Source organism: Ochotona curzoniae, unplaced genomic scaffold (assembly GCF_017591425.1).
Source record: "Ochotona curzoniae isolate NIBS_2020 unplaced genomic scaffold, NIBS_Ocur_1.0 patch437, whole genome shotgun sequence".
Lineage (NCBI taxonomy): Eukaryota > Metazoa > Chordata > Mammalia > Lagomorpha > Ochotonidae > Ochotona > Ochotona curzoniae.
Genome location: NW_024467014.1, coordinates 154,548 through 178,391, shown reverse-complemented (window position 1 = coordinate 178,391; position 23,844 = coordinate 154,548). Strand labels below are relative to the sequence as shown.

At 50.7% G+C, this 23,844-nt stretch overlaps 1 protein-coding gene across 1 annotated transcript; it reads right to left on the bottom strand.

Annotated features, from left to right (window-relative positions):
* Positions 1-396: 396 nt before the first annotated feature.
* On the bottom strand, positions 397-23,751 carry LOC121167977 (14-3-3 protein gamma). Its single transcript, XM_040997707.1, has 2 exons — positions 23,410-23,751; positions 397-3,803 (listed from the first exon to the last, which is right to left on the bottom strand). The coding sequence occupies exons 1-2, from the start codon at positions 23,494-23,496 to the stop codon at positions 3,147-3,149; spliced, it is 744 nt and encodes a 247-aa protein (XP_040853641.1). The 5' UTR covers positions 23,497-23,751; the 3' UTR covers positions 397-3,146.
* Between the last annotated feature and the right edge of the window lie 93 nt (positions 23,752-23,844).

Below are 23,844 nucleotides of genomic sequence, written 5' to 3'. Positions count from 1 at the left end.
CCCCCCCATTGAGACGGCCCCATCTCCAGCCGCAGCCAGTGCAGCCACCTGTGGAATAGCAGGTCTGTCTGTATCCTTCACTCTGCCTTTTCAATGAATATTAAAAAAAATAATAACTTAAGATCAAGAAGGGCCATGACTCCAGCTTAGCCAAAGTCCGTCTGCTCTCCTGAAACAGCCCTTGTCATGAATGTCACCGACGCCGGCCCAGCTCCCCACGTGCAGACGCAGTGTGGCCCCACCCAACCTCATTCCCTGGCTGCACCGTGGGAGGCAGGGGTGGGGCAGGGAGAGGAAGAGAGAAAGAGAGAGAAAGCACGCTTGGGTCCCACGGAACCTTCCAGAGTAAAGGCACAGCACCACTTATGGAAAGAAAAACTCGCACGTCACAGGGCGTCAGATCTGTAAGTTTATTTGCTCAATGTACGACAGCTACATAATGACTCACATTCATGATATTCCATCACTGAGGAAAACTGCTAAGAATGGTCCGTGTGGGAAAGAATTCCTTAGAGAAACACGGAGCTGGAGAAAAAAAATCACTGATTAGACCTTGAAGAGAGTTCACCGCGGACCAGGACAAGAAGCACAGGCGCACTCGGGGGGCGCGCGCGGCGGCCCCCGACACGGCAATAGCTATAATGTCACCATGACAAACACCAGACATCGAGATTAAGCTAACACTGGTGTTTCTTTTGCTCCCCCCCTTAAAAAAAAAAAAAAAAGAAAAAGAAAACAAAATATAGAACTGCATGTCACTATAGCAACAACCAAAACAGATCAATTGCTTACGATCACTATTTGATAGAGCAAACTTTACCCCCAAAAGGAAAAAAATTAAATAAAAAAAAAACCTTAGAAAAAATTTTTTGAAGACTTAATTTTTTTTGTCATAGGAATACGTAACACCTACAGTATAAGTTAATAAATTTCAAGCTACTGTATAGAAATACAACACTAGCATGCACAATATCGTATCAAGAGAGTAATGGAGGAGTGTTCATTTCACCAGAGACGGTATCATAGGCAAGTGCGTTTCTTTAAAAATAAAGAAAAGGAAAGAAACCTTTTGAGCTGCTTAAATGCCAAGTCTCCCATCCCCTTTATTTTCCAGCCCTCGGATAGGGTTTTTCTCTCGCGCAAATCTAAAAAAGCAGCCAGAGCCAAAGCTGAAATGGAAAGGAAAAACAGGGTAGGTTTTGTAATTCCAGTAAATCACTTTTAAATGCTACAGGAAGGACACTGCTCAGTGGACACGAAGATGGATCGGGCAGAGCCCCGGGCCCTCCACTCCAGCTGAGCAGGGGCCACCCACGCGACCCCACAGCTCCAACGACATGCGTGCCCGCTCCTCCTCCGTGCCCTGTATCCTCGCCAACACGCTCCTACGGGTGAGCTCCACCTGCCAGCCTCTTCCCCCGTCGCTGCTCACATCTGAGCTAGCCTGACACAGCAGAGGAAGTCCTGGAGTCGCTACCTAGCTCGGGAGTTCACACGGGTACTGACTTCCAAACACACAACACACGCACACACACCTGAACACACATGCAACAGGTCACGTTTGTACAGACAGACACACGCCTAAAGCTAACTCAACAGGGTTCTGGAAAGAGTAATGCCATTTCCTTCAATTCCAAGATGTGTGCAACTGCACAAGAGAGAAAGTGAACCCCTGACTGCCATGCTTCGTGATAAACCGCTGAAAACTCGAGTCGACATTTGCCGGGGGGGAAGGAAAAAAAATGGAACTAAAAGATAACATGCATTTTTCCACAATTTTTTTCAGAAGGCAGTAGGCATGGTCTTCAAGATCTCTTGCTCCAAAATTAACTCATCTTTTAATCCTATTTTCCAAAAAATAATAATTAAAAACAAACAAACCAAAAAACCCAAAGATCATCACGAAGCCCTGCCTGTGTCACCTGGCAATGACTTGGTTTCCCTTCCTGCTTTTCAGGTAGGAGGAACGGACACGAACGAGGCAGAGATGAACAGAGCGAGCCCCTCCTGTCAGGTTCTCCTAGCACCTGAATTTTCACACCCCACCCCACCAACTCACTCCGGAGCTTTCTGGGCCCGGCTGTGGGCCCTGAGGCACCAGGGACAGGTGGGGAAGACGGAGGGAGCCTATGGCGTCAGCAGGGAGGAAGAGGGATGAGGTGGGTTGGTGGCTGCTTCAAAAGCAGGACCTTCTCCGGGAAAAAAAAAAAAATCAACACGAGAAATGACATACAGACCTGAATTTTCTCAATTTTTGTGGTGTTTTATGTTTCTATTAAAATGATCAATAATTTTTTTGTGTGCGTGGTGGATTTACCTTAAGAGGAAAGAAGGACCCCTCCCCCCCAAAAAAATTTCCCACAGCCACCTGCTGAGCACCTGCTGCCAAGCCTGATGTAGCTTTGGTTCTCCTCAGGCCAGTCTTGGGGAGACAGAGAAAACAGCAAAACCGACCCGGAGAAGGCAGGACAAGGATGTGAAGCCAAAATAACTAGCAAAGAAAAACACACAGTTGATGGCTTGATGTTACGTATGGCTGTAATGTAGAAATACTGTAAACTGCGATTTAGTGTTAATACTGTCAACTCATCCAAGACTGCCGAAAACCAACGAGGCCTAAACCGTCAGGAGGCACGCACCTCACGTTCCTTAGGGTCTGTGCGTTTGGGGTTCAGGCCGTCTCCCTGTCTGGTAGGTAGAGCACACCCTGAAAACACACACAGCTCAAAGAGATGAGATGGAAAGTACCAGAAACTTAAGACAAGAGCGTATGTACAGAGAAGTCCTTACTGGAACCACAGAACTTACTGAGTGAGGGCCACTCCACTGAGGCTTGCTTTTCGTCTTAAACCCTTCTTCCTAGCAAATAAGTTAACTTAGAGACAGCTCCACTCACATCCATCTACAGAGCAGTCCGTGGGCCCGTGGGAGGCTGCTCCTCCCACACCAGCACGGCTAGCCTGACTTTCCACTAGTGGTAATTTGGCAAAAATGTCAAAGAGGCGATCCAAGACAGGACAGGTCGTGGGTTTCTCCCTGGGAAGGTTAGCCCTCCCTCTCCCTCCCCCACCCGACCCCCAACTCATGGGAAAAAAATAAAGACTGCAGTAGTAGCATCCGCGTGCGCTGCGAGTCCACCTGGGGCCTTAATTGTTGCCCTCGCCGCCGTCGTCATCTTGCTGGTCGCTCGTCCAGAGCGTGAGGTTGTCGCGCAGCAGCTGCATGATGAGGGTTGAGTCCTTGTAGGAGTCCTCGTTGAGGGTGTCCAGCTCGGCGATGGCGTCGTCGAAGGCCGTCTTGGCCAGGTGGCACGCCTGCTCGGGTGCATTCTGGATCTCGTAGTAGAACACGGAGTAGTTGAGGGCCAGGCCCAGGCGGATGGGGTGCGTGGGCTGCATGTGCTCCTTGCTGATCTCATGCGCCTCGCTGTAGGCCTTCTCCGAGGACTCCACCACGGTGGCCCGCTTCTCGCCAGTGGCCACCTCGGCCAGGTAGCGGTAATAGTCCCCTTTCATCTTCAGGTAGAACACCTTGCTCTCGTACTGGGTCTCGCTGCAGTTCTTGATCAGGTAGTTATCGAGCAGGCTCAGTACGTCCTGGCACACAGCTTCCAGCTCCTTCTCGATCTTCTCACGGTACGCACGCACCATCTCGATCTTCTTCTCATTGCCATCGGCGGACGTCTTCTGCTCAATGCTGCTGATGACTCGCCAGGAGGACCGGCGCGCCCCAACGACATTCTTGTAGGCCACAGAAAGCAGGTTGCGTTCTTCATTGGACAACGGCTCATTGAGCTCTGTGACCTGGCGGGGGGGCAAGGAGAGAGCGTGGTTAGGGAGAGACGCCCTCAGCTCTAACAGCCTCACTGCTCACAATCCAACATGCACAGGAGAACCTGGGGGCCGGAGGGCTGCAGGTGGATGAGCAGCACGAAAGGGGAAGCATGCAACCAGGGGACCCTGGACCCCCCAGCTTCCTCCCAGAGAAGGATTTTGTGTCTCCGCCGCAGGCTGTTCTAGCGAGCTGTTGAGCTGAGCTCTCAGGTAACAAGCCCATTTGAAGTGCACAGGGTCAAATTTCTCATGACATTAAACACACCATACCTACAGATTTTCTAAGTATACATGGCTGACATTCCATTCCTTGGCAATTTTTTGTGGAAACAGAATGCTGGCTCCCTCCTAAGGTTGCACAGTTGCATCCAGTCTTGGTGAACACACACTGAACCAATTTCAACTTGACTGCTGATGCTCACATGGGCTTTTCTGCTTGTATGTGAAGACTACGGTGGGCATAACAGCCTCTGAAAGGTGATCCTATCTGGGGCTGGAGCTGGGACTGCCCAGTGCAATATCTTAGCAGCTCAGGTATCAGGTGCTCATAGGAGCATGTGCAAAAACACAATTAGGAACACATAAGGGAGAAACACTTCGAGCTGAGTGAGGGGCTGGCAAGAATGAGGATGACTTCCAATACAGGCACGTCTCATCAAAATGCCAACAATAAATGAAGCCCTCAACATCACATTTCAGGTGCCCAACCACCACATGCAGTCACTTACACAAAGGACAGCACTATTGCTCCTGCCTGTCCCAGGTCACTCAGCGCCGCCCCTCTGGTTCACTGCAGTTCCCGTGGTGCCTAAGCCTCATTTACTAACTCAACAGCTGAGTCCCAGCAAGCCATATAACCTACCCTCCTGCCCCAGCCTCGCCATCAGTCCTCTAGCAGCACACTGCGTGCGTGCAGCTGATCCTCTGCCCCGCCTGGCGAACACTCCTGCCACTCATCGCAGTCAAGGTCCCAGGCGGGCCGGCCTCTATGATGTCACCCTGTTCCAGGGACTACCTCCCCGATTCCTCACTGTTCCTGATGTGGATCAACTGCAACACACCAGGATCTTCAAAAGAATCATGGAAATGTGTATTATGGGGCAGGGGGGAGTCTATGCAAGGATATCATAATTTTTTTTTAGAAAAATAAACCATATATATAGATATATATTTTAGTCTTTGAGCCATTACACTAGGCCCTGAAATAAATCTTTTATATATATATAAATATAAATCTTATAAATACATATATTTATATATATTTAAAGATTTATTTTTAAATAAATCTAAATATAAATATATAAATCTAAATAAATTTAAATAAATAAATCTAAATAAATTTAAATATAAGTTTTATATTTAAATATATATATTTAAAGATTTATTTCAGGGCCTAGTGTAATGGCTCAAAGACTAAAATCTCACCCTGCAGGTGACTACATCCCATATGGGCACTGGTTTGAGTCCCAGCTGCTCTACTTCTCTTTCAGCTCCCTGCTTGTGGTTTTGAAAAGCAAAGGAGAATGGCCCAAGGGCATGCGCACCCAGAGAGAGACCCCAAGAAGCAGCTCCACATTTCAGATCGGTTCAGCTCCAGCCACTGTGGCCATTTGGAGAGTGAACCAGTACATGAAAGGTCTTTGTATTCTCTCCATAAATCTGATCTGTCTTTCTAATTTAAAAAAACAAAACAAAACAAGCTTAAATTATCTTAGGGCCTTGTGGCTGAAGTCCTTGCCTTGCATGCGCCAGGATTCCATATGGGCACCAGTTCATATCCCAGCCACTCCATTTCCCTTCCAGCTCCCTGCCTGTGGCCTGGGAAAGCAGCACTATTTGGCCCAAAGCCTTGGGACCCTGCACCTGCATGGGAGGACTCAGAAGAAGCTGCTCCTGGCTCCAGATTGACTCAGCTCTGGCTGTTGTGGCTAGTTGGGGAATAAACCAGTGGATGGAGGATCTTCCTTTCTGTCTCTCTGTAAATCTTCCTAATAAAATAAATATTTTAAAAAAGAAATGAGTTAAAAAATTATTTGAGGCCAGCACTATGGCATAATAGGCTAAGCCTCTGCCTACCGTGCTGGCATCCCATATGGGTGCTGGCTTTAGTTTCTGGGCTCCTGTGCCCACATAAGAGACCTAGAAGAACCTGGCTCCTGGCTTTGTATCAGCCCAGTTCTAGACCTTGTGGTCATTTTGTGCAGAGAACCAGCAGATGGACTATTCTGTCTCTCCTTCTCTGTGGACTTCTGCCTTTAAATAAAAAGCCCCACTGACCCCATATCCCCAAGGACATGATGATGGTGGGCCTTTGCACAGGTGCAGAACTGGAAACATAATCGGAAGGATATCCTGATCTATTCTGGGGGTGTCTGGGATATCCACATCTCTCCACAAGCTGCATTAGTTACAACTACATTCCACTTTTATAAAGGGGCTGGGGGCAAGCTTGGAGAAACAGGTTGCAGTCACTACGTCAAGCATAATCTAGCTGCTTAGAGATGATGAGAAAAAAACTCAAATAACCAGTTTTTGCAATTCATTCTTTGCCTACACCTGGCTTACTAATGCTTGCAATGCACAGCCTCCAGCATACACTAGTCTCTCTCTCAACAACCCCCACCAGCACGCTTTCCTGGGACCGCTCCTCCCCTTCCTGCCTTGGCTGGCTGGCGTGCCCCATGTGGTCTGAGCAGGAGGAGGTCCAGGAGAGGTGCTCCCAAGGGTGTGTGCCCTTCTAGAGTCAGGCAGGGGGCAGTCTCTCACCCCAGAGGGCCCTGCGTGCAGCCCTAACCCACCCCTGGTGCCAAGTGAGAATGACCTGTGTGCCACTGCCCGAGCACACCCTGGTCATCTCCGTGCACTCCTACCCTGCAGGAGTCCACCCCATGCCCACTCACAGGCTTCTCGCCCTCAGGGACTGCACCAAGGGTCTCTTGTCCCTGCCTCCTCTCCAGCACGCAGGGCCCTCTGGGGTGAGAGACTGCCCCCTGCCTGACTCCAGCACGAGGCACCACTAGCACATGGCCGGGGAGAAGCTCCCCAGCCCAGCTCCTCAGGGCCCCCAAGGTACAGGACGAGACTCCGGCTCTGCTCAGCGACTGCACAGATGCCAAGGCCGCCTTGCAGCTGAAGGCCACGAGGATCAAGTTCTGGCCTTTCCCTTCAATCATGCTGTCCCTGTTTCAAGAACCAAGAACTATTTGAGGTTCTAGTGACCTCACTGCAACATGACACCGCTAGGCCAGGGCTCCTCCTGCGGGGAGCTGGGTTGGTCCCCAGGCGGCAGAAGGCATTTGTGCCCAGGGCATCCACTTGCCACAAATTGGAACATGAGGATTGCAAAAGGCCACCATCACCTTTAGTACAGTAACTCGAGCGCACTTGGAAGGTGCCCAGGCACTTCCTGCCAGTGAAGAACCAAGTCAGAGGGAAGAGCCATCAGCTCTAAAAGCTCTGTGGCCTGAGGGGGCTAGCACCTGCACTGTGGCACAGAGGGTTAAGCTGCTGCTTGCTAGTACCTCGGAAGAGCACAAGTTCAAGTCCTAGTTGCCCATTTCTTCTTCGTTTAAAGATTTATTTATATTGGAAAGTCAGATATACAGAGAAGGAGAGACAGAAAGACCTTACGCCCACTGATTCACTCCCCAAGTGGCAACAACGGCCAGAGCTGAGCCACTGTGAAGTCAGGAGCCTCTCTTCCGGGTCTCCCAGGCCTTGGGCCATCCTCTACTGCTTTCCTAGGCCATAAGCAGAGAGCTGGAAGGGAGGTAGAGCAGCCAGGATACAAACCGGCACCCATATGGAATCCAAATGTGTGCAAGGTGAGAACTTTACCCACTAGGCTACCGTGCTGGGCCCAGCTCCATTTCTAATCCAACCTCCTCCTAATGGGCCGGGAAGATGTCTACGTACTTGGAACACAAACACAAGTCCTGCTCCTTGGCTCCAGCCTGGCCCAGCCCTGGTTGTGGCCGTCTGCAGAGTAGAAACAGCAGTGGAAGACCACTCTCTCAGTCTCTCCCTTTCAAATAAAGACTGCTTATAGTGGGCCCTACATGGCTGTTAGCCATTCTCCCGGGGAGGACCCAGAGGACGGCTCCCCCGCCCAAGGCCTGCCCCTTCAGGTTCTCTGAAAGTTGACCAGTTCACCCAAGGTCCTGGGAGGACCAGGTCATCTCCAACTGTCTCTGCTGATCAAGAGCCTTAAAACTCAAGAACATAAACATCAAAGACAACTGCTGACTTATTCAACATGATATTTGAATTAATCCTTTTTAAAAAATATATATTTTGGGGTTGGCACCATGGCTTTGGATCCACTCAGCTCTGGCCATTGTGGCAATTATTGGGGAGTGAACCAGTGAACAGATCTTTCTCTCTATGTATTTGTCTTTCATGTGAAAATAAATAAGTCTTAAAAAAAAAAAACACCCACCACACACAATTCTGTAAAAACTCTACCATGGGGTCCCTCTGGCCTGCAATCCAGTGACTGGCTCTGCCATCGGGCCCAGCTTCCTGCCCAGGCACACTCTGGGAGGCCCAAGTACTTGGGACCGTGCCACCTATGCGACAGAGTTCCCGCTCCAGCTCTAGCCTGGTCCAGCCCCTGGCTGCTGAGGGAACTTGAGAAGTGGACCAGCACATGAAGTTTTTGTCTCTTTTCGCAAAGTAAGATGCAGATGAATTTCAAAGAAAATTTTCAGCAGAAGACAACCAGGCTGTGCACGACTCTCGCTCCACTACTCCAATCCCTGTGCCCACTCCTCAGAGACAGTGGTGACTGCTGATCAGTTGGGGACTGTCATCCATGTGGGAGACCCTCTTTGAGCTCCTGACTTCCCAGCATCAGGACGGCCCAGTCCCACAGGTGGGGAGTGAACCAGCAGGTGGCAGCTTATCCTTCCTTCGCAGTATCTAAACTTACTGGGTCTAAATTCCACACACTTTCCATTCAAGTGTTTTCTCAGTTTGTCTTGGCTGGACAGCTTGCCCTTCCTGGCAGCTTGCCCAGGCCAAGGAGCGCAGCCCCATGTCTGAAGGTGACATCACCGTACCGCAGGACGCAGCACCTCCACTCCCAGCACAACAGAGTATGCAAGAGGTCGCACGCTGGGGAGGAAGTTGGGGTGCAGCAGGCTCAGCAGCCCCCTGGGAGACTGGCATCCTCTCCCAGAGGGCCTGGCATCAGGTTCAGCTGTGGCAAACCATTTGGGGGAAGAAACCAGCATATGCAGAACCACTTTTCCTCTCCCTTTTGAATAAACTAAACTGAAAATCCTGTGCACAAACGTTCACAGCAGCATTAGACCTAACATGCGGTCACCAACTTGTGTCAGCAGTCACAGCAGTGATGAGTAGGCGGTGCAGTATCTAGCCCAACCCTGGACTGTCCACTTCGGCATCTAGTACACACCACCTGGATGCCCTGGGGACCACTCTGCCATATCAAAGCCCACCACATACCGTATGACTTGAGTTATAAGAAATATCCAAAAGAGATGCATCTATGCAAACACAAAGTTAGACTAAGGAGGGAAGTGGCTGATTTTCTAGGGAAGGGGAGGGTGTGGCTGCACAGCAAAATAAGCTTGTTCTTTCACATCATTAAAATTGTTCTAACAAGTGGTTAAAGGTCCTCGCCTTGCACACCCGGGATCCCAAATCCCGGCAGCCCCGCTTCCCTTCCAGCTCCCTGCCTGTGGCCCAGGAAAGCAGTCGAGGACGACCCAAAGCTTTGGGAACCTGCACCCACGTCGGAAGAGGCTCCTGGCTTCGGATTGGCATAGTATCGGCCCGTTGCGCTCACTTGGGGAGTGAATCATCGGACGGAAGATCTTCCTCTCTGTCTCTCCTCTCTGTATATCCGCCTTTCCAATGAAAAAATAATAAAAATAAATCTTTTAAAATTGTTCTAAAACGAGCCCAGCTTGGTGGCCTAGCAGCTAAAGTCCTTGCCTTGAACACATGCCAGGATCCTATATGGGTGCCGTTTCAAATCCCGGCAGCTCCACTTCCCATCCAGCTCCCCCCTGCCTGTGGCCTGGGAAAGCAGTCCAGGACGGCCCAAAGCCTTGGGACCGTGCACCCGCATGGGAGACCTGGAGGAAGCTCCTGGCTTCAGACTGGTGCAACACCGGCTGTTGCGGTCACTTAGGGAGTGAATCATCAGACGGAAGATCTTCTGTCTCTGCGTATCTGACTTGGCAATAAAAATAAATCGTTTCAAAAAAACGTTCTAAAGTGTATTGTGGTGACGGTTATGCAAGTCTGGGCCACTAAAAAAAAATTATATGCTTAAAATTGTGTGGTAAGCAAATTGAATGTCAACGAAAGTTACTACAAACTGCTTCTCTACCAGTATGTGGGGCCTGTAGACGCACCGGGCAGTGGGCTGCTGGCCCCACTGTCTGATGAGCTCACCAGCCCGCACACTGCTTCACGACAGAGTGAAGTGCTCTGTGGAGCCGTGCACTGCGCCAGCTCCTGTGGGCCGTCCTCCCCGAAGGGCTCCCAGATGGCTCAGTGGTCCTCAGCACCCCCTCCAGACAAGAGCAGGAGGACCAGAGCTCATGTTCACTGCTGTCCACAGCAAACCTGAAAACGGAGGAGACTTTTACTTCCCCACAGATTCAACACCTCCGGCTTGGAGTGAAAAAGTCAAGGAAATCCTACCACAACTACTCTTTTCTGCATCACAGCATCCTGACCGCAGCCACCTCAAGCCCGCCCTCCCTGCATCCCAGGGCACACACCTGGGACCTGGTGTCACCTGCAAGCCTTCCTCATGTCAGGGCCACCTTCATGGCTCCACAGGGTTGCAACCCCCTCCCACTCCTGCTCTTCACACAGAGCCTAAATTCAGGTATAACGAACCACGTCTTTAATCCCATCTTGTTTCCTTCACAATCAAGGTTCTACAAAGAAATCTGGACATCTGGGCACGCTGAGTCATCACAGCAGTCAGCATCCCATATGGTTGCCGATTTCAGCGTCAGTAATGAACCAGCAGATGGAAGCTCTCTCTCCTTAACTCTGCCTTTCACACAAATACATAAATCTTGCAAAAAAAAAAAAAAATTAAGGCTGACAAGGTGAGACAGTTGATGGCTACAGTCAGGGTAGACTAGGCAGTGATACACGCACTTTGGTCATCATTTATGCACTTAGAGAGCTGCCGGGACATAAATAGGCTGAAAGCCAAGAGCTCCATCCTGGCCTCCCGCATGGGCGGCAGGGACACAGGCACCTGGGCCACCTCTGCCACTCTACTCAGGGCATCAGGAGGGAACCAGATTCCAAGTAGAGCAGCCAGGACCCAAACTGGCGGCACCCTACAGGATGCCAGCATAGCAGACAAAGGCTTTCCCGGCTGCTCCCCAGTGCTGGAAACATACCTGTTGGCATTCCTCAGACCACTCTCCACTTACTGCCTCTTGCTCATTCTGAACACCACTTCTGTGACAATAAATCCTGCCTGGCAGCATGCAGAAGCAGGGGCCTTCCCACCACGCCAGGCATGGCTCTGCAGAGTATCCCCAGCTGGCAGATCAGCCTGCTCAGCAGCAGGCCTAGTCCTTGTTCACTGCTCACTGACTCACCAAGGAACCACCAGCACCTCTCCAAGGCTGTCCACACAGTAACCCGTAACCAAGCCAGATGCGCCTTGGGGCATCTTCCCACACACAGCCAGGATCACAGCCCATTACCCACCCTGCCCTCCTCACCCCACCAGATACCCTTTTCTTTTAAGCTGCCTCCCTTAAGCCTGGATGGCCATAGCCGCCTTTACCCTCCCTCTGCCTTCGTGCCCTCTGACCCCATTGCCCTGCTTCCTGTGGTGTCCCCTGGTGTCTCTCGTGCCCAAATGACCTTCCCTGGCTTAAGGAATAAACCCACACTCCGGAAGGCCTCAGAGGAATCGGTCCCCATTAACATCCACAGACTTCCTGCTAATCACACACACACACAGCCCTAGGGAAGCCTGAGTGACAGCAAGCCATGGGTGCATCCTGTATGGAACCTGCAGTTGGACATTTCTGCCTCCGGCCACCGTTCCCCTTTCCCGAGGAAAGCTCCCCTGATGCCCTCTGGGGCTACAATGTGCTCTTTTGACTTCTCTGCCTTTGGAGGGGAGCTCCACGGCTCCTACAGAACACATCCTCCCACAAATGTTCAGAAAGCAAGTTACCATTTGTATAAAAGGAAGGACAGGGCCCTTCCCGGGCACTGGTTCATTCCCCCAATGCCCATCAGGGCTGGGGCAAGCCAAAGCCAGAAGAGTCTCCCACAGGGGTGCCACAGACCCAACTGTTTGAGCTGTCACCTGCCACCTCGCTGACGGGACAGGGCTGGAATTTGACACAGCATGCAAGAAACCACTCAGCAGCTCTGCTGCTGCGCCAAAGGCCTGCCCTGCTTTTTCAGACTGTTCATTTATCTGAAAAGTAGAAGGACAGATAATGGCTGGGGAGGGCAGGCACACAGCTCCTCTGCTGGAGGTCTGCACCATCACAGGCTGCAGGAGCTCCATCTGCATCTCCTACATGACTGACAAGGACCCAAGCATGTGCACACTATCACCTGCTGCCTCCCAGGGTGCACGTCGGCAGGAAGCGGGAGGAGGTCTTGAGATCCCAGGCGAGCCAGGATGCTACGCAGCAGCTTAAGCCACTACACCTCCTTTTCTGATGGACTTAAACACTTGTTTTCCGGGACTGGTGTGGTAGCTGAGTGTCTTAAAAGTCCTTGCCATGCCTGTAGCAGGATCCCACATGGGTGCCAGTTCATGTCCTGCCTGTCCCACTTCCCTGCTTGTGGCCTGGGAAAGCAGTCGAGGATGGCCCAAGTTTTTGGGACCCTGCACCCACATGGAAGACCCAGAAAAAGCTCCTGGCTTTAGATCAGCTCAGCTCTGGATGCTGCAGCCACCTGGGGAATGAATCAGCACATGGAAGCTCTTCCTCTGTCTCTTCTCTTCTCTCTCTATGATATATATATCAGACTTTGCAATGAAAATAAATAAATGTTTAATTTTTTTTTAAATTGGGAAAGGCAGATATACAGAGAGAAAATACAAGACAAAGATCTTTAGTCTGCTGGTTCACTCCCCAAGTGACCACAACAGCTGGAGCTAAGCCAACCCAAAACAAGGAGCCAGGAACTTCCTCCAGGTCTCCAACACACAGGTGCAGGGTCCCAAGGTTTTGGGCCATCCTCAACTGCTTTCCCAGGCCACAAGCAGGGAACTGGATGGGAAGTGGAGCTGCCGGGACACGAACCGGCACTTATATGAATCCCAGGGCGCATGCAAGGTGAGCATTTAGCCACTAGGCTACCACATGGGCACTAACCTGTCTTCTTTACCAATACACACAGATGATGGCTCAAGGGCTGAGAGCCCTGCCACCCACACAGAGACCCAGATGGAGTTTCAAGCTCCTTTGGAGTTTAGGCTGACGCAACCCCGACTGTTGTGGACAGCTGGGGGAACAAACCAGCAGATAAAAAAGCTCTGACCTTCAAATTAATGGAAACAAAAAAAAAAACAACCCATCTCTTCAAAATGTAATTAACACAAAGTATACAAGATGATGGGGGGGGGGCAGGGAAGCTGGATGTGTGAGGGCTTTTGTAGTATTTATATTCTTCCTCATTTTTAATGTTTGAAACTCTTCATTAGTTTTAAAAAAAAAAAAAGCAGAGTGACAGTCCTGCCTTACACAAGCTAGCTGTGTGACCTCTCCACAGCTTCACACTCGAGGCAGTGGGCACCTTCTGAATTTTCAAGCACGCATTTGCAATACTCAAGTATTTCAAAACTTCTAGGAGGGGTCAAGTCAGCACTGAGTAAAGCCATTGCTTGCAATGGTTCCAGTCCTAGCTGCTTTGCTTCTGATCCAGTTTCCCAATAAGGCAGAAGATGGCATAAGGAGTTGAGCCCTTGCCACCCATGCAGGAGGGACCAGATGAAGCCGCTGGCCCCCAGTATCAGCATGGCCCAGCCTTTCCTATTGTGGCCATCTAGGGAGCGAACCAGCGGATGGAAGATGGATTCATCAATCTTTCTCTCTCTCATTGTATCCCTTTTGTTCTGCCTCTCAAAAAAAGCAGACCTTAGAAAAAACAAACAAAAACAAGAGACAACACGCAACAAATTGGGGATGGTTCCAAGAACCTTAAGGATCATTCTAAGTTTTTAGATGTTTGTCCAGCAAGGCTACTTCTGGGTCCAAGTCTTTTTTTTTTTTTTTTTTTTTAATTGGAAAGGCGGATATACAGAGAGGAGAGACAGAGAGGAAGATCTTCCGTCCGATGATTCACTCCCCAAGTGAGCGCAACGGGCCGATACTATGCCGATCCGAAGCCAGGAGCCTCTTCCGGGTCTCCCACGCGGGTGCAGGGTCCCAAAGCTTTGGGCCGTCCTCGACTGCTTTTGGAAGGGAAGCGGGGCTGCCGGGATTAGAACCGGCGCCCACATGGGATCCCGGGCGTGCTAGGCGAGGACTTAACCACTTGCGCCACCGCGCCGGGCCCTGGGTCCAAGTCTTAATATATATATCGCACTTAAAGCAACAGCCCTGGTAATACAATGGTTTTGTTTATAACTGTAAAGCTGGAAACAGCCAAAATAAAAGCAACAAAAAATCTGGGAAATTAACCCACAGGACTTAGTCAGCCCCTGGAGACACAAAACAGTGATGGGAGGTCACCGAGGCCACTTGCAGCAGAAAAGGCAAGGGGTGATAGCAATGCGGGGGGGGGGGGGCCTTCATTTGGGGTCTCTGCAATGCTGTTTGCTGTTCATTCCTAGCATCCTAAATCCTACATTTCAGACTTCTCCGGCCAGTCCCATTAATAACATCATTCCAAAAACAGGTCCCCTTTGAAAAGCACAGCATCTTAACTCCAAAATATTCTAGAAAATTCCCTCCCTAAACACTTGCCCACCCCTGGCCCGCTAAGTGTCCTTGCCCTGAGGTGTCCCTGTCTACTGTTCTTCCCCTTTTTTGCTAACGCTCGCCTGCCTGGTTTCTCAAAGCTAGCTGCAGGGTTTCCACAGACAGTGGGCACCATCTGAAAATACCCACCTGCCGCTGCCTGCCCACTACCGACAGACCACTTGCTGCTTCACCTCAGAAGGTTCCAGGAGCATGTCTGTTCAGAAGCAATGTCGCAAAAAATGTTGAGGCTCATTTTTGCCGCCCTAACGCGCCAGCAGCACCCCAGGCAGCTCTGCTACATCAAAGTTCCTGAAACTCAAGAGCTTCCCTGAAGCAACAGAACCGGGTGCAGGCTTTTGGCACCACAGCCCGAACCCGTTCCTGAACCGGAGTCCCCATTCCACTCCACTCAAGGCCAAATTTCTTCCCTAGCAGGCAGCAGGTGATGGCTACAGCTGGAGGCATTTGGGAAGTCAACCAGTGGACAGGGCATTTTGTGTCTTCTTCCATATCTTCCAAATCAGTGAAATCTTTAAAAGGAGCCCAGCATCTCATCAAACCTTCCCAAGTACCTCTACTCCACTGCAGCCACTCTCACCCTGGGACTCATCCTTGGCGCCTGTTCCTACCTGTTGTTCAGCTGGCCACTGCCATTACCATCTCGGTCCCAGCTCAAACACCCAACTCCAGCGACACAAGTCATGTGCCTGGGGTCCTCCTCACCAAGTCTGCCCTTAGATCTCCCCAAAGGCTGAGAGACTAAGGCCGTGCATAGCAGGATCGATGATTCATTGGGAATTTCTTTTTTTTTTTTTTTTAGAGATTTATTCTATTTTTATTGGAAAGGCAGATATACAGAGAGGAGAGACAGAGAGGAAGATCTTCCGTCCGATGATTCACTCCCCAAGTGAGCGCAACGGCCAATGCTATGCGGATCTTAAGCCAGGAGCCTCTTCCGGGTCTCCCACGCGGGTGCAGGGTCCCAAAGCTTTGGGCGGTCCTCGACTGCTTTCCCGGGCCACAGGCAGGAAGCTGGATGGGAAGTGGGGCCGCCGGGATTAGAACCGGCGCCTATATGGGATCCTGGGCGTGCAAGGGGAGGACCTTAAACACTGTGCCATCGCGCCGGGCCCAAGAATTTCTTAATACCTTATTAAAATTCTACAAGCCAAGGCCAGTGCTGCAGTAAACCTGTGGCCTGAGACAGCAGTATCCCATACGGGCGCCAGTTTGAGTTCTGGCTGCTGTCACTTCCAATCAGCAGGAGATGACCTATACTTGGGCCCCTGAACCTACCTGGGAGACCCCAGAAGCAGCTCCAGACTCCTTGTTGGGCCTCACCTACTCCAGTTGTTGTAATTGGGGGACTGCATGAAAGATCTAAGGAGTTCATGTAAGTAAGTCAATTTAGAAACATAAAACAAATCTATACTCTTTAAGTAAATGGACTTTGTTTATGTTAAAATTAACACTTTCTTGGGCAGGGCGCAGTGGCCTTGCGGTTTAAGTCCTTTCCTAGAACGTGCCAAAATCCTATATGGGTGCCAGTTTTAATCTCGGCAGCTCCACTTCCCATCCAGCTCCCTGCTTGTGGCCTGGGAAAGCAGTTGAGGATGGCCCAAAGCCTTGGGACCATGCACCTGCGTGGGAGACCAGGAAAAACTCCTGGCTCCCGGCATTTTGTTTTCAAAGACTTATTTATTTTATTATAAAGTCAGATATATAGAGAGGAGGATAGAGAGGAAGATTCTCCATCTGATGATTCACTCCCCAAGTGAGCACAATGGCTGGTGGGTGCACTAATCCAAAGCAAGTAACCAGGAACTTCCTCTAGGTCTCCCATGCGGGTGCAGGATCCCAAAGCATTGGGCTGTCCTCGACTGCTTTCCCAGGCCACAAGCAGGGAGCTGGATGGGAAGTGGAGCTGCCGGGATTAGAACTGGCACCCATATGGGATCCAGGCTCTTGTTCAAGGCGAGGACTTTAGCCACTAGGCCACGCTGCCAGGCTCCCAGCTTCTGATCAGTGTAATACCAGCCGCTGCAGTCACTTTGGGAGTGAATCATGGGACACAAGATCTTTATCTCTGTCTCTCCTCTTCTCTGTATATCTGACTTGTCAATAAAAATAAATAAATCTAAAAAAAAAAAATTTACCATGAGAACAAAGGCCTTTGGGCAGCAGCTTTTGGTAGCTTCTTTAACCTAGACAAGTATACTACCCCCACAGTGAAATAATTAGAAAGGGCAGCGGCAGGATGGGGGAGGGTGCTGTGGCATCTGCAATGCCAGCATTTCTGAGAGGCACCTTATGAGTCCAGGTAGCTCCCTACTAATGTGCCTGGGAAGGCAGAGGAGGAAGGCCCAGGTGCATGGGCCCCTATTCCCATGTGGGAGACCCCAGAGAGAATTCCAGACAGGCAGGCCCAGTGCTAAACACTGCAGCCATTTGGAGGAGTGAATCAGCAGATGCAAAATACCTATTTAGGGCTTGTGATGTGCCACAGCAGGTTGGGGAGCTACCTGTAAGGCTAGCACCGCACACGGGCACCACAGGGAGTCGCAGCTGCTCCACTATCCATCTAGCTTTCCGCTAGCATATCTGGAAAAACAGTGCAAGATGGCCCAACTGCATGGCCTTGCACCCACGTGGGAGACCAGGAATATGCTCCTCTACATTCAGGGAGTTAATTAGCAGCGGGAAGTGATCTCCCCCTACTCTGCATTTCAAACAAACAAAACAAAATTTTTAAAGATATATTTATTTTTATTGAAAAGAAGATTTACAGAGAGAGAGAGGAGACAAAAATATTTTCTGCCTGTTGGTTCACTCCCTAACTGGCCGCAACAGCTGGAGCTGAGCTGATTCAAAACCTGGAGTTTCTTCTGGGTCTCCCATGTGGGTGCAGGGTCCCAAGGCTTTGGGCCGTCCTCTACTACCTTTCCAGGCCACAAGCAGGGAGCTGGAATGGAAGTGGGGCTGCCGGGATTAGAACCGATGTCCATAGGGTACGTTCAAGGAAAAGACTTTAGCCGCTGAGCTATCATACTAGGCCCCAACAAACAAATCTTAAAACGAGAAAAAGAGGGGCCTTGTGTAATGGCTCAATTGACTAATTCTCTACCTTCAAGCAACAGGTTTTCATCCAGATCAGCTCAGCTCCCGACAATGGAGCCATTTGGGATGTGAACCTGTAGAGATTCATCGCTCCATCTCTCTGTAAAGTCTGCCCTTCCAATAAAATCTTAAAAAAAAAAAAAAAAAAGAAAAGAAAAGAAAAACAAGGATGGGGGTGGTACTATGGCTCAACTGGCTAATCCTCTCTGCAAGCAATGGTTCCTGGTAGCTCCACCTCCCATCCAGCTTCCGGACTTAGGAAAGCAATGGGTGATGGCCAAATTCCTTGGGACCCTGCACCTGTATGGGAGACCAGGAAAAAGCTACGGTGGGGCCTGGCACAATAGCCTAGTGACTAAAGTCCTCGCCTTGCATGTGCTGGGATTCCACATGGGAATTGGTTCTAATCCCACCGTCCTGCTTCCTACCTAGCTCCCTGCTTGCAGTATGGGAAAGCAGCAGAGACCTTGGGACTTTGCACCCGTGTGGGAGACTCAGAGGAGGCTCGAGGCTCCAGGTTTCGAACTGGCTCAGTACGGGCCATTGCAGCCACTTGGGGAGTGAATCAGCAGAGAGAAGATCTTCCTCTCTGTGTCTGACTTTCCAACACCAAAGAGCTACTGGCTCCTCTGATAGGCTCAGCTCTGGCCATGGTGGCCATTTGGGGAGTGAACCAGTGGACGCAGATATTTCTCTGTCCTTCTGTTATCTGCTTTTCCAATAAGATTAAGTAAGTATATCTTCAAAAATAAAAGGCAGCAGGGGCAGCTTACAGTGGTTCAGCTGCCGTTTGACACACCCAGGCTGAGACATGGCACCACGTGGTAAAGTGCCTAGGTGGGGGGCTGCGGGGCTCAGGTCCCACTCTGCTCCTCATGGGGCTTCCTGCTAAGACACACCCTGCAAGGCATCAGGTGCAGGCTTGGACACTGGGTTCCAGGACGCTGCTTCACCCGGCCTAGGCTGCTAAGACACTCAGGGGACTGAACCAGCAGAGGGGAGCCGTCTATCTCTCTATACATCAAAAACACCAAAAATACCTACGAAAAGAGGGCAAAGACTGTGCTTTCCACTATCTACAAATGCTTTTTTTTTTCCTTTAGAATTCTTTTCTTCCAGGGGTTGAAGGACAAGGGGTTAAGAAGGCACAAGGCCATGGTCGTCCTCCACTGGCTTGTGTGTGTTCACACTGGCAGCTGCTGCCAGCTCCTGCAGGGGGGACCTGCCTCCACAGCAAGGACACAGTTCTTAAGAAAGCCAGCCGAAAGGAGCAAACATAGGTAGGGTGACAGACTACGCCCCACTGTGAACAGGCGGCTCAGATTTCAGGAAAATTGTTTGGGTGAACGCTCTATTTTTTTTTTTGAAAATGGAAAATATAATCAAAATCTAGCCTGAGCGGAGGCCTTTCTTCAGATGGGCACTGCAAAGGCTTAGCGGCTAGAAAACAAGGGGGAGACAGGGCTGTCACGGCTCCAGTCGTGGCACTGCTCTCCTCATGCCTCCCAGGCCAGACCCACGCCTTTCTTGAGCTGGGCACATGAGCACAGTGGGTGGACATCCTCAATATCGCTCCATCGGACATGCAGAAATTTTATGTGATGCGACTTCTCTCCCAACAAGAACAAAGGTATTTCCTCTATTCCTCTCAATAATTTAGCATGTGGCTTAATAAATAAATCAAGTGGTCCCCCACGTGCTGGATAGGACAACCTATACCCAGGACATGCAATTAATCCAGAGGGCTGTACACTCACCCAGCACCAACTTATTTCAAAAGATGCAGAGGGGATTTTTTTTAAAATGAACTATCAAGACCCCATTGCCTGTCCAAGTGACCCAAGGCAGACAAAGCAGGAGGCCGTCTGTACCCCTCTCCCTCCCAGCCATGTGACCTCCGATCAGGGCTGCTTCGCCAGATGCCACCACACCAGGACGGGTGGGGTCCCGCATGCATTAGTGATAATGGTTATTGATCCGGCATCCTGACAAAGCTGGCCGGAAAAATGGACTCTTCAAAAGAGCCGATTCTCCCAGGAAGACTTGAAAGGTCTAGAATAATCAGGCCAGCCTCTTGCTCCGCTGGACAAACCCCTCCAGGTTACCGCTGTCTAGTCTGGGAATCTAAGGCAATGACTAGGTCAGAAACTCTGCTCCTACCCCTCCCTCCCACCCTACTTAGAAGACTGACTTCCCGAGGAGCTACGTGAAGCCAAAGCCTGGTGGTCCCTCTTCCTCGCGAGGGGTGAGGGGGAAGGTGGAGAGGGACACCTCAAGACCCCAGTGGATGCTGGAAGCTCAGATGGTCTGAAATCTCACAACCACTGACCTCTCTACACCCTCCTGATCAAGTTTAAATATGAGGCACAGGAAGAGATGAATAATAAAACAGCAATTATGATAGACTCCAATAAACGTTCAAAGTGATAAAGAGTGTATTGCTGGAATTTTCCATCTAGTACTTATCACTGGTTGAGGGTGAGTGAAACCATGCAATGTGAGACTTGGGGAGTGGGGGTGCTGCCGACGCGGTGTCTCCCAGAGGAAACCCCAGGGGCTCACCCACATCCTCGGAGACCTCACCTTCCTCTTGCCTTCTCACTACACTAAGGGCTTCTCTCAAACACACGGACCCCAGACGCTAGCGGTACGTATCACATGGTCCACCCAAAATGTTTAAAAAATAATGTTTTAAACCAAGACCATGGAAAATGGCATGACCAGGCTATCTATCTTGGTACCACAATAAATAAATACTTTCACAAATTTAAATGGACATTGTAAAATAAAAATCTAGACACAAATGTCAAATTTTTGTCATCACACATCGTTTCATTCTATTTTCCTCAAACATTTTGAACTATTCTGCATACAACTCAACCCATGGGATAATTTCACAAAACTCAAATTCTACTCCCTTTCTCATTAAAATTTCAGCATTAGGAGACTCATTTGGGTTGTGGTATAGAACTGAGGTTTTTCTTCATGCTTCCCCAAGTTCTCCAGGATGACTTTGGATAAACTTGGGAAGGAAAGGGGCAGCTGCTTCATGTATTATGTAACCCTCCTGGCAACCTTTTCAAGTGGGTATTGACCCATTTCACAGATGAGGAAAATGAAGGTCAGAGGTGAACCTATTTCCTCAGTTAACAAAGACAGCTTTGGGGACAAAAACAAAAATCTTGATTTTTTTTTTTTTAAAGGAATGGTTTTTTCCTCTCTGCTCTGTCATGGGGTCTGAGCAGAGAAACTTCTCCAACCCTCTGTGAAGGGCCCCCAATTCCTTAATAGCTCCTGAAAACAGTCCAACAGAAAGCACTAATTGGTTAAGGTTTTTGCTTAAAAGCTGTCGATTATTTGCAATAAATCTAAGTTCCATCCCATCCATCCCACCCCTGTGCTGGGACCACGTCATAATTTTTAAAAAAATAAATGCTAAATGATCTTCTAAATGGTAGAAGCACGACAAGAGACGAGGGTGAAGGTCTCCCCAGAGGTCATGGGATTTGCACGTTCAAGCGAAAAAGGGAACCTGGCCTTTTCTGGGCCAGCCCTTGGGTGCTGGAAGGCCAAGTGCTCCCCGGCCACTTTCTGCACTCCCTGGGCCCACGGCCAAGTGCACACTCCTCCCAGCCCTGAGGTGCATTGCAGCCACTGTGTCATTGTGCGTGACATCACTGGGTTGCTATGGATCTAGGTGCGAGGTCACTCACTCTCCTGCAAAACTAGAAATATGGGGGAAAAAAATTAGAAGTCCAAAGAACACCAACGGAAGGTATTTCCAATATTGCTTATGGATGACAAGTGCAAATTCGACATGAAAACCATGGTGATGTAGTAACAGAGCAGCATTTCCACATTTCAAAACTAATTCTCTTCTTCAGTAACATAATTTTTTTTTTTAATTTTTTGAGTTAATACACATGTAGCCGGCGTAAATCAGAATGAACGCACCAGCTTTGTCTTCTTCGGTGCACCAGCCCAGGTATCCAAGAATGACTGGGATCCTCACAAGGTCTACTTCTAAAGATTTAACCGTGAGGTACACCCTGCAGCAACCCGAAGAGACGCATGGTAAAGCCTTTGTTACATAAGACAAGCAGTGAAATCATAAAGACGGTAGAAGACCTCAATCATTTTTTTCCCCCACGTTTCATTAAATCGTATTAAGTCTTATCCCCCTCCCGGGATAGCAAACTGGTCACCAACCCATTAGAGGGCAAGGTGGTGCCCCCGCCCCCACCCGGGGACAAAATGGTGCAGCCCAGATAAAATGCGACAACTGCCCGAGGAGGCATTAAAAGTCACCAAAACCTAACCTCCAATGTGGCTCACACACACAAACAAAAAAAAAAACCTTTGCTAAAAAAAAAAAAAAAAAAGACCTTTTCCCCTTTAAAACAACCCCTCCCTGCCTCCACCCAGGCAGGCTAGGCGCTCTGCAATATGACAAATGCAGAATCTTCTGGAATGACTGGATACTGCCTCCCACCACCGCTTTGTTTGCAATATCGGATCGGAGCGTATGTATATACATATATATTTCTCCCTCCCCACTCAACTTACAGAAATTTTAAGAACCGAGCCTGAGGGTGGAAAAAGAAACTGCTAGTCGTCACAAATGGGACCCCAGTCCGCTAAATCCACCACCTTTATTTTAAGGGCAATACCTACCCTTTTCACTGCCAAGAACATTTTTTTGTGTGTGGGGGGGGGAGGTGGGGAGAGGAATGGGAGATGACAGATTGAGAACAATCAATGGAAACGCAAGCAGACGAAAGTGTCTCCCCCTCACCACCCAAATCCCCACCCGCAGCTCCCCTTTCCTTAAAAACCAGCAGACGAGATCGGGGGAGGATGGAGAAAGAACAGCCTTTTGTTAAGAAAAAACGTGAGCCGCGAGGTTTCGATTTTGCACCACGAGCCATCCCACACCCGCACCCCACCCCGGGAGATTCTAAAGGTTCTGGCCGGGCAGGGTGTGTGTGTGTGTGCTGGTGGGGAGAAGGCAACCTGGAAGCAGCTCGAGGATGGGGGGTGAGGGTGCTTGGAAAACGGGGGAGACCTGCCGAGTAAATGGAAAAGGCGCCGCCCAGACACCAGGGAAAAAAAAAAAGAGGAACCGCATCCATGCGGTCCCCCGCCCCCACGCCTGGCTGGCTGGCTGGGGAGAGGGGGAAATGGGGCACAAAGGATGCGCACGGCACCCCGCACCCCCGGAGGAAGGAGAGAACCCCCAGACGCCCCCCGACCCCCGCCCCATAGTCCCGGCTCCCCAAACCAGCCCCGCGCGACCCCGCCCAGTGCCAGCGCCTCGGCCGCGTCACCACCCGGGGGTCCCCCCCGCCGCCACCAGGACGCCCCTTTCCCCAAGCTCGGGGAGCCCCGACACGGGGCGGCACCCTCCCCTGCACTCGCCGACGGCCAGGCGGGCTCGCCGGGGCCTTCCCCGCCCAAGGACCTCGTCCCCGAGAGGGACTGGGAAGCGTGGGGGGAGGGGAGGAGACACTCACGTTCTTCATGGCCGCGGCCATGTCGTCGTAGCGCTCCGCCTGCTCGGCCAGCCGGGCTTTCTGCACCAGTTGCTCGCGGTCCACCATCTTCGCGGGGCTGGGTCAGGAGGAGACCGGAGTGGCCTGAAGGGCTTTGGAAGGACGGAGAGAGGGGAGCGGCTACGGCTGGAACTCGTGTGCCGGAAGGTACCGACCCACGAAGCCCGAGGCTGGGGCGGCCGAGGCGGCGAGGACAAGGAGGAGGAGGAGGAGACGGCACGAGCTGCGACCGTGCGACCGGGCGCGAGGCGGCTGCGGCTGCTGTGCGTGCCGCGGGCGGACAACCCCCTGCGGCCCCGCCCACGCCGCGTGACGCACGCCGCCCCGCCCACTCGCCCCGCCCAGGCCCCGCCCGGACACTGGAGCGGCGCGAGCTACCGAACCCCTACTCGGCCC

Excerpts from the sequence above, each read along its gene's own strand:
- LOC121167977 (XM_040997707.1), bottom strand. The coding sequence starts at position 23,496 with ATGGTGGACCGCGAGCAACTGGTGCAGAAAGCCCGGCTGGCCGAGCAG. Across the intron at positions 3,804-23,409 it reads TGGCCGCGGCCATGAAGAAC|GTCACAGAGCTCAATGAGCC; the intron begins GTGAGTGTCTCC and ends CCCCCCCGCCAG.